The sequence below is a fragment of the Carcharhinus amblyrhynchos genome, chromosome 11 (assembly GCF_965287045.1).
Source record: "Carcharhinus amblyrhynchos chromosome 11, sCarAmb.v2.hapA, whole genome shotgun sequence".
Lineage (NCBI taxonomy): Eukaryota > Metazoa > Chordata > Chondrichthyes > Carcharhiniformes > Carcharhinidae > Carcharhinus > Carcharhinus amblyrhynchos.
This window is the reverse complement of record NC_137334.1, coordinates 90,943,591-90,957,523: the sequence shown is the minus strand read 5'-3', so window position 1 is coordinate 90,957,523 and position 13,933 is coordinate 90,943,591. Positions and strand designations below refer to the sequence as shown.

At 42.5% G+C, this 13,933-nt stretch overlaps 1 protein-coding gene across 1 annotated transcript in view; it reads left to right on the top strand.

Annotated features, from left to right (window-relative positions):
- Positions 1–13,933, top strand: part of cfap65 (cilia and flagella associated protein 65) — a 137,924-nt gene that overhangs the window by 76,587 nt on the left and 47,404 nt on the right. The window contains exons 21-23 of the mRNA XM_080198323.1: positions 2,646–2,712; positions 9,773–9,883; positions 12,390–12,581. Of these exons, the coding sequence (XP_080054449.1) occupies positions 2,646–2,712; positions 9,773–9,883; positions 12,390–12,581 (370 nt within the window). The remainder of the gene's footprint in view (positions 1–2,645; positions 2,713–9,772; positions 9,884–12,389; positions 12,582–13,933) is intronic.

Below are 13,933 nucleotides of genomic sequence, written 5' to 3'. Positions count from 1 at the left end.
GGCACTTCCCCGGAATCACTCAGGGGCAATTTAGCATGGCCAATCCACCTAACCCGCACATCTGTGGACTGTGGGAGGAAACCGGTACACCCGGAGGAAGGCCACACAGACATGGGGAGAATGTACAAACTCCCCACAGACTGTGATCTGAGCCGGGAATTGAACCCAGGTCCCTCGTGCTGTGAGGCAGCGGCGCTAACCACAGTGCCACTGTGCTACCCCGCAAGTTTTTTCCAATACCACCAAACTTTTAACTCCTTTCAACCCACCTCATCTCAAGCGGTCGTGAAACTTCATTAGTAGTTACATACAAACACGAAACACCTGAAACCTTTTAGTCACGATCTAGATTCCCAGGGACTAAGGTTCACAAACAAAACCAAAATGAAACCAATCTCACCTTTCTTAACACACATGTATACATTCAACTTAAAAATTATACATTATTCATAACACCTGCAATGTCTGCATCAAATGAATTTTAGTAAAGAATAAAAATGGCCAATTATACCTCTACATAAAGTTAGTTTATTAGTCACAAGTAGGCTTTCATTAACACTGCAATGAAGTTACTGTGAAAATTCCCCTAGTTGCCACACTCCAGCGCTTGTTTGGGCACACTAAGAGAGAATTTAGCATGGCCATTACACCTAACCAGCACGTCTTTTGGACTGTGGGAGGAAACCAGAGCATCCGAGGAAACCCACACAGACACAGGGAGAACATGCAGACTCCGCACAGACAGTGACCCAAACTGGGAATCGAACCTGGGTCCCTGGAGCTGTGAGTAGTGCTAACCACCGTGCCACTACGCTGTCCTGTACATAAAGGATAGTAGGGATTTATGATAATACCTATACAATGCCTCCACAAAGGGGAAAATAATATATGATAGCCCATGTTCCAAGTGAATCACGGAATTGTTTTGGTGCAATGGGAGGAAATTAGATCCATTGTGTTTGCACAGGCTCTTTGAATGAGCAACTCACCTTGGTGCCATTTCCCCATCCTTCTCCCCATAGCTTGGCGCGTTCTTCCTATTCAAATAAGTTCCTTTTCGAATGCTTCAATGGAACCTACCTCCACCACGCTTTCAGGCAGTGCTTTCTAAATCCTAAATATTTGCTGTGTAACAAAGCTTGTCTTCACATCACTTTTGCTTCTCAACTAATTATTTTAAATCTGTGCTGCCTTGCTTTTGATTCTTTCATGAATCGGAAGAGTTTCTCCCTATCGACTCTGTCCAGATGCCTCATAATTTTTAATATCTGTATAAAACCTCCTCTCAACCTTCTTTTCTTTTTCAATCATTTATTATTAAGAGGGGAATTCAATACAAAAGCATGGAGATGATACTTTAGTTGTACGGGGCACTGGTGAGACCACATCTGGAGTACTGCGTACAGCATTGCTCTCCTTACTTAAGGAAGAATGTAAAATCATTAGAAAAATGTCCAAGAAAGTTTACTAGACTGATACTAAGCATGGGCGAGTTGTCTTATGAGGAGAGATTGGACAGGCTCGGCTCATCTCCACTTGAGTTTAGAAGAGCTTGGAGGGCCAAAGGGGTTGTTCCTGTGCTGTAATTTTCTTTGTTCTTTGTTCCAGTAAAAGGTGACTTGATTGAAAGATATTGGCCTGAATTTTAACGGCCCACCCACCATGGGAATCGGAGTGGGTAAGGGGCGGAACATGGGAAGGCCCGTTGACCTTGGGCTGGATTTTATTGTTTCAGGATGAGTGAGGCTGTAGAATTCCACCCGTTAGATCCTGAGAGGTCTTGACAGGACGGAGGTGGAAAGAACGTTCCCTCTTATGGGAGAATCTAGAATAGGAGTCACTGTTTAAAAATAAGGGGTCACCCATTTAAGACAGATGAGGAGAATTTTTTTTTCTCACGGAGGGTAATGAGTGTGTCAAACTGTCTTTCTCAAAAGGTGGTAGAAGCAGAGTCTTTGAATATGTTTAAGGCAGAGCTAGATTCTTCATTATTAAACGATGTGGGGGGGGCTTAGTTATCGGAGAGTAGATAAAAAGGTGAGGCCAAGGTTACAGACAACCATAATCTTAGTGAATGGCGGGACAGGTTCAATTGGCAGAATGGCCTACTAGTACTCATAATTTGTCTGTTTGACTGTAAGGAAAACAGCCTCTGGTTGAATTATATTGACAATTAATTATAATTAAAGATTATTTATTAGTCACAAATAAGGCTTACGTTAACACTGCAATGAAGTTACTGTGAAATTCCCCTAATCGCCACACTCTGGTGCCTGTTCAGATCAATGTACCTAACCAGCACGTCTTTCAGAATGTGGGAGGAAACCGGAGCACCCGGAGAAAACCCATGCTGACACGGGGAGAATGCGCAAACCCCACACAGTGACCCAAGCCGGGAATCGAACCTGAGTCCCTGGCGCTGTGAAGCAGCAGTGCTAACCATTGTGCCACCGTGCCATCCCAATCAGTAGCGTGCGTATCAGTATTTTAGCACCATGTTCATGTGTTAACATACACTTTGAAGTTTAAAGATTTGCTTTGATCCGAGATGGTTTTAAGCTTGCAAGTAAAAATAGCCATCAAAGATCTTTCATGCCTGGATTGAAATTGTGGGTTTTATTTTAATCATTCTCTGCCCTTCTCAGGCATGAATATACAGGCACTGACCGGATCCCTGTTCTACTGAAACTTTCACATGGCCGTGAAATTCTGGTAAGGAACAGCTTATACTGCCCCAGGGAAGGATTTGTCTTGTTTGACTGTGATGGGTCCTGTAACTGAAGGAGTCTTCAAAGTACCCCAAATTTGAGGCAAGATTCTTCCAATGCTACCCACAATTGAGGGCTATTGGGATAAACAATTATCCCTCACAGTTACAGGAATGACTGAGTGTGTTACAATGATAGAAGCCAAGAATTGAGGTCAGCGTTCTGAACCAATGGGAAAGAACCACAATCAGTTGACGGTTTATATTTTACGACCTTACTCATTTTAACTGAAAGCTTTGTCACCAGTGACAACGTCACATCATGTTTCAGAAGATTACCTGTGAAGTTCTGTAATTTCTCTTGACTGCCTTCACACGCACACAATATATTTTTACAAGTTCATGTAGCGACTCTTGGGGTGAGGGAACAGTATTCTGTCATAGCTTTCTCCACAGCTTGTGACAAAATTAGAGCAATATCTTGGAAAGGGATGTTTTTGCCCTAAGTACGATATGTTAATCCCTAATTTAAACTTTTTGTTTGTTTCCTGTTAGGCCAACATTTCATTTAACTAATGGATTCACTTTTACCGGTTTCCAGAATGTTTTCCTATCTCTGTACTGTACTATACATTGGACCAATAGTTATCCCTCAATAAACATCACGAAAAGTGATTAAAAACACAAAGTACTGAATATACTCAGCAGGTCTGGCAGCATCTGTGTAGAGAGAAGCTGAGTTAATGTTTTGGGTCAAATATGACTCTTCTTCAGAGCTGAGGGAAGATAGAAATGTGAGGGGTTTTGAGATGACGTGAGTTGTGGAACTTGCTGGTTGAAGAAACCTTTGTAACCTTCTGTATGTTAACAGCATATCTTTATTCATTACTTGTAACTATATACAACTATGCAGTGTTGGATACAGGTAAGGAACTATCTCTTAACGTGTCTCTAACCAACTCCACACACAAGCTTGATCTCAGTAATATAAGACCAGAAGAACATAATACATAGGAGCAGAATTAGGCCACTCGGCCCATCGAGTCTGACATTCAAACATGGCTGTTATTTCTCTCAACTCCATTCTCCTGCCTTTTACCCATATGTCTTCTTATATCACTGTGTGTATGGTCCTGTACTCAAGGGGGTTGGTTGGCTGGATAGCTGGATAGCAGAGTGACACCAACATCATGGGTTCAATTCCCGTACTAGCTGGGGTATTCATGAATAACCCCCTCCTGCCTCATCTTCATCTGTCACAGCTTATCCTCTGATTTCAGCTTCTCTGCTGAATGGCCATTCACACCCTCTATTCTCTCCATGGACTGCCATTAGCAGCCTTTCCCCTGATTTCTGTGGCTATGACTCATCTTTCTTTCCTTCATCCTATAGTATAAATGTCTCCCACTTTCTATGCCTTTTAGCTTTGACAAAGGGTCATCTGGATTCGAAAGGTCAGCTCTTTTCTCTCCTTACAGATGCTGCCAGACTGCTGAGAGTTTTTCAGCATTTTCTGTTTTGGTTATTGATGAAGGTCATCCTTACCACTCACCTAATGTGTAGTGAAGCTCAGTTAAGTCATCACCAGTCAGCTCTTTCTCAAAGGGGAGAGCAGCCTATGTTCCTCTGGGACTATGGCAATGTTTACTCTACAGAGACCCACATTAATCCTGCATGTACCTGACTATTCTACTGTACTGAGGTTTATCAACACCAGGTTTTAGTCCAACCTATTTATTTGATAATATACTCACAAGCTTTATGCCATTGAAAGGAGGGAGGGGGAGGAAGGTCAAAAAATAAAGATCTGGGATTGGGTAGAGGGTCGGAAAGATTTTTTAAAAAAATCATTCATGGGACATGGGTGTCACTGGCTGGCCAGCATTTATTATTGTCCATCCCTAGATGCCCTTGGAGGGCAGTTGAGAGTCAACCATATTGCTGTGCCTCTGGAGTCACATGTAGGCCAGGTCTGGTAGGGAAGGCAGATTTTCTTCCCAAAAGGGCATTAATGAACCAAATGGGTTTTGCCTGACATTCAATAATGGTTTCATGGTCCTCAGTCAATTCTTAATTCCAGGTATTTTTGTTGAACTCAAATTCCACTATTTGCCATGGCGGGATTTGAACCCTGATCCCCAGAACATTAGTTGAGTTTTTGGATTCATGTGCAGCAATAATACCACTTAGGCCATTGCTGCCCCTGTAAATGGCAAATATAATGTGGAAATGCTGGCATTGGACTGAGGTAAGCACAGTAAGAAATCTCACAACACCAGTTAAAGACCAACAGGTTTATTTGGTAGCACAAACTTGTGCTACCAAATAAATCTGTTGGACTTTAACTTGGTGTAGTGAGACTTCTTACCGTGGCAAATATGTCATGGAAGAAAAGGAAAAGGGAGTGATAATGCTTGTAGTAAAGGAACAAAGCATGGTCCAGTGTGTGAATGGCAGAACACTCAATAGCCCAAAAACAAAAATAAGATTCAGATGAATCTGGCAGATGATAAAAAGAATCAAAAAGAGGAGCAGAGTTTGTGGTCAGAAATGTTTGAACTCGGTGTTGAGTCCAGAAGGCTTTTAAGTAGTGGATCAATAGATGAGGTGCTGTTTTTTGAGTTGGCGTTGAGCTTTATTGGAACAACACTGCAGGCTGAGGGCTGGAATGTGAACATGAGAGCAAGCTGGTGAATTAAAATGGCAAGAAACCAGAAGCTCGAGTCAGGCCTGAAAACTCAGCAGAAGTGTTCTGAAAATCAGTTACCCACCCTGCAGTTGGTCTCTCCAATCACTAAGTGATCGTCTGCTTTTTGTCACGTTGCTGTTTGTTAGAAATTGGATTCTCCATTTCCTTACAAAAGTGGCTGCATTTCAAGAATACTTCAGTTGGTTGTGAAGCATTTTGAAACATCCTGAGGTGTGAAAGGTGCTACATAAATGCAAGTTTTTCTTTATTTTTTCTCATTAAGTTATGATAAGTTTGCAAAAAATACAAATGGAAATCACCTCATTAGAGCATAAATATTCTAAGTTTGTAGTTCAGGAATGACCAGGCGGAATAGAGTAAAGGTCGATAAATATTTACCTTAAAGTGGGTTTTAGTTAAAAAAAATAGCAGTGGGCCATCTCTGCCAAGTTCTGTACGCTGCTATTTCCTTGAGCAAATGCTGGAGCAGGTGCAATGGAATAATATTGGTCTGGGAAATTCCCATGGATTGAACTCCATAAAATTCGTGATAGTGGGTTCGGTTTTGGTTTTCTTTAACCTAATAACTACTTGGTGGAGAATGCAAAAAACCCCCTTAACCATTAATTATATAGTTTGTGGGATTCCATGACCATTAGCCTTTAACTGTCTCATTAAAAGCCCATGTGATTAGTGGTGCAGTGGCAGAATGGATACAAAAGTAAAGTTTAATTATTAGTTACAAGAAAGGTTTACATTAACATGCAATGAAGTTGCTGTGGAATTCCCCTCGTCACCACATTCCAGCGCCTGTTCAGGTCAACGCACCTAACCAGCACATCTTTCAGACTGTGGGAGGAAACTGAAGCACCCAGAGGAAACCCACACAGACGTGGGGAGAATGTGCAGACTCCACACAGACAGTGACCCAAACCAGGAATCGAACCCAGGTCCCTAGCACTGTGAGGTAGCAGTGCTAACCACTATGCCACCACGCCATTCCAGGACTGGAAGCAGAGATTAGTGGTGAATGGCTTACTTGGGAGTGTACAGAAAGGTGTTCCTCAGGGGTCAGTATTAGGACCACTGCCCTTTTTATTATTCATCAATTCAAAGATTGCAGATGACACAGAGCTCTAAAGTGATAGGAAGGATAGTAACAGACATAAGAAGGATACAGACAGACTGGTAAAGTTGCCAGAAAGAGTTTAATTCAGAGAAATACAAAGTGACTCATTTTGGTAGGAAGAATGAGGAGAAGCTTTATAAACTAAATGATACAATTCTAAAGGATTGCAGGAACAGAAAGAATAAATCTTTGAAGGAGGCAAGACTAAAGCAGTTGCAATGAGACTAGACAAGCTGCACATGATATGTTGACAGGTTTATTTGGTCGGTCTTACTATTTAGTATTGTTTGACAGGTCATTCGGCTACCAAGTAAACCTGCTGGACTTTAACCTAGTGTTGTGAGACTTCTTACTGTGCTTATCCCAGTCCAACACCGGCATCTCCATGATATTTTGACCAGTGCACACACACAAAGCAATAGTTCATAAAGCTTCACAAACTTGACCTCTTTCAAAACTCCACAATTCCCTTCAAGTTGGAGCATGCATGCATGGCGAAATTAAAATGTTGCTTTATGACATCTCTGTTCAATAATCATTGACTTGCTGGTTCCAAGGAAAGTTATTCGAAAGGAACAGTCTTTCCAGAGGTGAGTGCTAACATGTTGGCACTGATGTTTGCTGCATGAGACCCAAGCTGTGGAAATACTTGTCAAAGACCACAAAATTATCAAAATAATTAACACATGGCCAGCCATTTGGCCCACTTTATTTCACCAGGCAAGGAGACCCCAATATCCCTCTTAGCCCACAGTTACCCTGAACTGCAGTAACAAGTTGTTTCTACATGCAGATTTGTTTCCTCTGATATTCTTTCTGGAAGTTAGTTTTACATGTTGAACCTCTCAGTGCATGCCACTCACTGTGGCTCATCAGCTGGCACTTTCTCCTCTAACTCAGTGAGCTCAAGTCCCATACTAGAGGCTGGAATGCAGGCCAATGCTTCTAGTGTAGTGTTAGTGGGAATGCTGCACTGTTGAAGGTGAGGTGGGTCTAATCAGACATTCAACTCTGCAGTCTCCTCTATTTCAAGGAAGAGCAGGAGAATTGTGGTGAATTCAGCTGCAGAGTAAGGGAAATGAATCGAAGAGCAGGGTAAGGGATCAGAAACAAAAAATGCTGGATAATCTCAGCAGGTCTGAGAGCATCTGTGATGTGGAGATGCCGACATTGGACTGGGGTGGGCACAGTAAGAAGCCTGATAACATCAGGTTAAAGACCAACAGGTTTATTTGGTACCACGAACTTTTGGAGCATTTCTCCTTCAATAGCTGAGCATCTGTGTGACAGAATAGAGCTAATGTTTCGAGTCTGGATGACCTTTCATCAGAGGAGGGCGGGGAAGCACCCTGGTGAGCTTGGGTCTTTGTTCTAGAACCTTCTCAGGAACTGACTCACAGCCATGAGGCTGAAAGGCTCTGTGTTAAAGTTGCATGTAAATAAACCTTGCAGTTGTTATTTACCTAACTGGTGAACTAGAATTATTACAGGAGTTATTCTTGGTGTCCTGGCCAATGCTTATCCCTCACATCAACATCACAGGAGCAGATTATTAAGCCATTATCACGTTGCTGCTTGATGGAATTTACAAGTTCACAAATTGGCTGCCATATTTCTGACCTTACATCTTTATTACACCAGTGACTGCGCTTCAAAAATAATTCATTGGTTTCAAAGTGCTTTGAGAGGTCCGTGGTTGTGAAGGAGCTTTATAAATGCAAGTCTTTTAGCTAACATGACGAATAAAAACAAATAATCTGGTCATTATCACATTTCTGTTTCTAGAGCTTGCTGTGCGCAAATTGGCAGGCATTTCAGAAATACCTCAGTGGCTGAAAGACGCTCGGGATGCCCTGAGAAATTCAATGCTGCTTTATAGATGCAAGTCTTGCCTTATAAAATCAGCTTAATGCTCACATTATGCCGCATGCTATTACATCGTCCTGAAGTCTCAGAGCACTTTGCACAGTGAATCAAGTTTTGGGATGCAATATTTTGTTTGTAATGCCACAGGAATTCTGTGCCAGCTGCATCCCACGGCCCGCTTCTGTTTTTTTTGTGGTATTTGCCATAGGAGGAATTCTGGCGAGCAGTTCCAGGAAAATGCCTGCCTTCCTTTGAATTGTGCACTCGGATCTTTGATGTCCACCTGAACAAGCAGATAGGGACCCGCGTGCTGCAGTACAGGGAGAAAAAGATTATTTATGTAATACTATTTATGACCCCAGAACATCCCAAAATGATACACATTCAATTAAGCCCTTTGAAGTGTAGTTTACTGCTGTACTGTAAGAAACACAGCATCTAATTTAAGGCATCAAAAGAACGGTGTGCTAATAATCAGATAACCTTTTTGATGATATTTGAGGGCAAACTAGTGCTTTGTTGGAACTTTCGTTTAAAATCTCATCCAACAGTACTGCACTTTTTCAATTACACTAGAGATTCAGTTTACACTTTTGAAATAACTTCTCAGAGACCAGTGCTCCTTCACCAGATTTCCTTTATTTATAAACTTGTCTCCACTCCTAAGAGTGCTTCAGGTACAGAGTTAGAATCTGCACTGTCAGGGCTCGCTCTCTCTCTCTGTCTCTTTCCTTATATATATAGGCAATCAGGGAGCTCATACTCCAAGGGGCCAACCTCAATGGCCTTATTGTGGTCATTACAACATTTTTTTTTGCTTGAATCCACAACCTTCTGACTCAGAAGCAAGAACGATATTCACTGAGCCAGAAGAATAAATGGCATGAAAATAAGCAGTTCTGCCGGAGAATCATAGAATAGAATCCAACAGTGCAGAAGGAGGACATTTGGCCCATCAAGTCTGCACCGACCACAATCACACCCAGACCCTATCCCCATGACCCCATATATTTACCGTAACTAGTTCCCCTGCACTAAGGAGCAATTTAGCACGGCCAATCCAGCTAACCGGCCCATCTTTTGGACAGAGGAGGGTAATCTGCTCTGGCAGGGTAATAGCCTGTTGCCAAATTAAAAATCATCCCCAATCTCCCCCTATGCATTGTAGTTTTTATTCTTATTCAAATTAATCTGGAGTGATTGCCTTTGCACCATTACTTACCAGACCTTTCATTAGTAGTGCTCATTGGAGCAAAGCCTTAATACCAGCAATACACCTTCTGTATTCCCGTTATCTCCAGCTACATTCTTTAAGTGCTTCAACTCAAACCAATAAGAATGTAGCAATGCAAATGATTTTATCACTTTTGTCTCCTTCCAGTTAAATTTCATCGGTATCACGGTGCCGAAAGATCGTCCTTACATTCACTTCCTTGTCACTCACCATACGTTTGCACCTGTTTGTATCAGCACTTCCAACCCACCCAAGCAGGTGAGTGAATCCCATCTCCTCCTTACGGCTGAATTCACTCATTGTGGTCTAGTGTGAGATAGTGTTATTCGTGTTTAGCTTATAATTGAGTGCAGATCATGTAATTGACTCTAATATTTCATTTCTACTTGATTAGATTAATTTGTAAAATGGTGGTGGAGGGGGGGGAATGATAATTAAATGTTGAAACATATAACCAATTTTTTAAAAAAAACAATATCATTTAACCAGCTGAACCATTTATCCCAGCCCCATTTTGGTCTCTCTCCCCTCTGCTGCCTCTCCCTTGAAGACGGTCACATCACGTCATGTCAATGGCAGGGAACATTCTGAAGGAGAGCATCTATCTCCACTTGGAGAGGCAAAGCTTGATCAGGGATAGTCAGCATGGCTTTGTCAGAGGGAACTTGTGCCTAACAAATTTGATTGAATTTTTTGAGGAGGTGGCCAGGTGTGCAGACGAGGGCAGTGCAGTCGATGTAGTTTATACAGATTTCTGCAAAGCTTTTAACAAGGACCTACATGGAAGCCTTATAAAGAAGGTAAATTCTCATGGGATACAGGGTAATTTGATAAAGTGGATTCAAAATTGGCTCAGTTGCAGGAGACAGAGGGTGTTGACAGACGGCTGCCTTAGTGACTGGAAGCCATTGTCCAGTGGTGTACCACAGGGACTTGTGTCGGGCCCCCTATTAATCGTCATTTATATAAATGATATTGATGACCATGTGAGAGGTAGGATTAGTAAATTTGTGGATGACACAAAGATTGGATGGGTGGTTAACAGTGAGGCAGAGTGTCAGGCTACAAGAAGATATAGATGGAATGGTCTATATGGAAGGAATAATTTGACTAGAAAGTATTCAATAGATGATAGGACATTTGGAAATTCTGTGGAACAAAGGGACCTTGGTAAGTTTGTCCACAGATCTCTGAAAGCAGAAGAACATGTTAGTAGGGTGGTGAAAAAGACATATTTGTCACTTGCCTGTATCTGTTGAGGCATAGATTACAAAAACAGGGAAGTCATTATGGAGTTGTATAAAACTTTGGTGAGGCCACAGCTGGAGTACTGTGTACAGTTCTGGTCGCCACATTATCAGAAGAATGTGATTGCACTGGAGGGGGTGCAGAGGAGATTCACCAGGTTGCTGCCTGGGATGGGACATTGAACTTATGAAGAGAGGTTGGATAAGCTTGGGTTGTTTTCATTGGGGCAGAAAAGTCTGAGGGGGTGACTTGATTCAGATGTACAAGATTATGAGGGACATGGACAGAGTGGATAAGGAGCAGCTGTTCCCCTTAGTTAAAGGGTCAGTCACGAGGGGACACAGGTTCAAGGTGAGGGGTGGGTGGTTTAAGAGGGATGCCGAGAACAAGGTTTTTTACCCAGAGGGCGGTGACAGTCTGGAATGCGCTGCCTAGGAGGGTGGTGGAGGCAGGTTGCCCCACAGCCTTTAAAAAGTATCTGGATGGACACTTGGCGCATCATAACATCCAGGGCTATGGGCCAAATGCTAGCAGATGGGATTAGGTGGGAGTTCAGGTGTTTCTATTGTGTTAGTGTGGACTCGATGGGCCGAAGGGCCTATTCTGTGCAGTGTGATTCTGTGATTCTATGAAATGCAATGCCTGTTATGAAACTGTGTCATTTATATCAAGAAGGCTCAGAGTTTGGCTCCCAGGCAGTTTTGTTACATTAAATGATCTTAACTTAGGGTGATGACACCTGCAATTGACCTCCGTGTCCTGGTCTTGGGAGGGGAGCAATCAACTCCAGGATTTCTACTCTTGATCATTATTCAGTGACATTGATTTAGGGTTTCTGAACTAATATCACAAGTTCAAATCCCACAATGGCAAGTTGTAAGAATGAATTCAAAATAATTCTGGCAAATCAGTGGGATAGAAGCAGAAAAGTAAAAGTCAAAGCTTCTGGATTGTTTTCAAAAAATCCCTGGGGTCCTCTGATATCCTTCGGGGAATAGAGCCAATCATCCGACCCAATCTGGCTTGTGACTCTGTGGTGGATTGATTGTTCGTAACTTCTGACTTTGCCAAACCTCCAGGATTCTTCAGCAATTGAAGATTATTCTGTGGTCAAAACCTAAAAAAAAAATCATAGGTGCATTGAGAAAATTGTGAGTGGGGATGGTGCTAATGCGTTATTATTTTCCTTGAACACTTAAGTTTATTGGTTACAAAATCTAGGAGATGGGGGGGAAAGGAATACAGTTTAATAGTCAATCATCGAACTGAGTCGTGAAGAGCCTGTTCAGTTTGTGTGGGAAGTTGGAAAGGCCATGGACATGTTGGATAAAACAATGGAGGGACGCTGGAAGATAGGACAGAGGGAGGTTGGGGCATTGTGTAATAAAACCTTCAGGAATATGTCCATCCAGAGCTGGCAATCTTAGAACCCCCTGGAATGGGTTAGTGGGTCGCTAACAATTGGTGTGACACTTTGTGATTTCAGCCCTTTCCTTATATCTTTTGCTCACCACAGATTTATGAGCTGTACAATGGTGGCTCAGCACGAGTGATATATGATATCCAGCTAGATTCCTTGAAAGAAGTCCAGGAGCAGAATTACAACCATTCCATCTTTAAGTGCCTGAATCCACGTGGCGAGATCAAGCCGGGAATGACTGCTTACATTGAATGGATTTTCTCACCACTTGAGGCGCGATCCTATTCGGTATGTGACCCAGAGAAAGACTTTCATTTGGCAACAACAGTTTTGGTCATCTATATCAATGATCTGGATGATAATGTGGTAAATTGGATCAGCAAATTTGCTGATGATACAAAGTTTGGAGGTGTAGAGGACAGTGAGGAAGGTTTTCAAAGCTTGCAGAGGGATTTGGACCAACTAGAAAAATGGGCTGAAAAATGGCAAATGGAATTTAATGCAGACAAGTGTGAGGGAAGTCGTTATGGAGTTGTATAAAACTTTGGTGAAGCCACAGCTGGAGTACTGTGTGCCGTTCTGGTTGCCACATTATCGGAAAGATGTGATTGCACTGGAGGGGGTGCAGAGGAGATTCACCAGGATGCTGCCTAGGATGGAACATTTAAGTTATAAAGAGAGGTTAGACAGGCTTGGGTTGTTTTCAATGGTGCAGAAAAGTCTGAGGGGGTGACTTGATTGAGATGTACAAGGTTGTGAGGGACATGGACAGAGTGAATAAGGAGCAGCTCTTCCCCTTAGTTAAAGGGTCAGTCACAAGGGGACACAGGTTCAAGGTGAGGGGTGGAAGGTTTAAGAGGCAGAGAGGTTTGGGTAGGCTGAGTGAGTGGGCGATGATCTGGCAGATGGAGTATAACGTTGGCAAATGTGAGGTTATCTACTTTGGAAGAAATAATAGTAAAATGGAATATTATTTAAATGGTGAAAAATTACAACATGCTACTGTGCAGAGGGACCTGGGGGTCGTTGTGCATGAATTGCAAAAACTCAGTCTGCAGGTGCTGCAGGTGATCAAGAAGGCGAATGGAATGTTGACCTTTATTGCGAGGGGGATAGAATATAAAAGCAGGGAGGTCTTGCTACAACTGTATAAGGCTCTGGTGAGGCCGCAACTAGAGTACAGTGTGCAATTTTGATCCCCTTATTTGCGAAAGGATATATTGGCCTTGGAGGGAGTACAGAAAAGCTTCACCAGGTTGATACCGGAGAAGTGGGTGTTAGCATATGAGGAGAGACTGAGCAGATTGGGCCTGTACTCGTTGGAGTTTAGAAGGCTGAGGGGTGATCTTATAGAGACATATAAGATAATGAAGGGACTAAATAAGGTAGACGGAGAGAGATTCTTTCCACTTAGAAAGGAAACCAGAACTCGAGGGCACAGCCTCAAAATAAGGGGGGGTCAGTTTAGAACAGAGTTGAGGAGGAAGTTCTTCTCTCAGAGGGTAGTGAATCTCTGGAATTCTCTGCCCATTGAAGTGGTGGAGGCTACCTCGTTGAATATGTTTAAGTCACAGATAGATAAATTTCTGATCAATAAGGGAGTTAAGAGTTATGGGAAGCAGGCGGGTAAGTGGAACTGA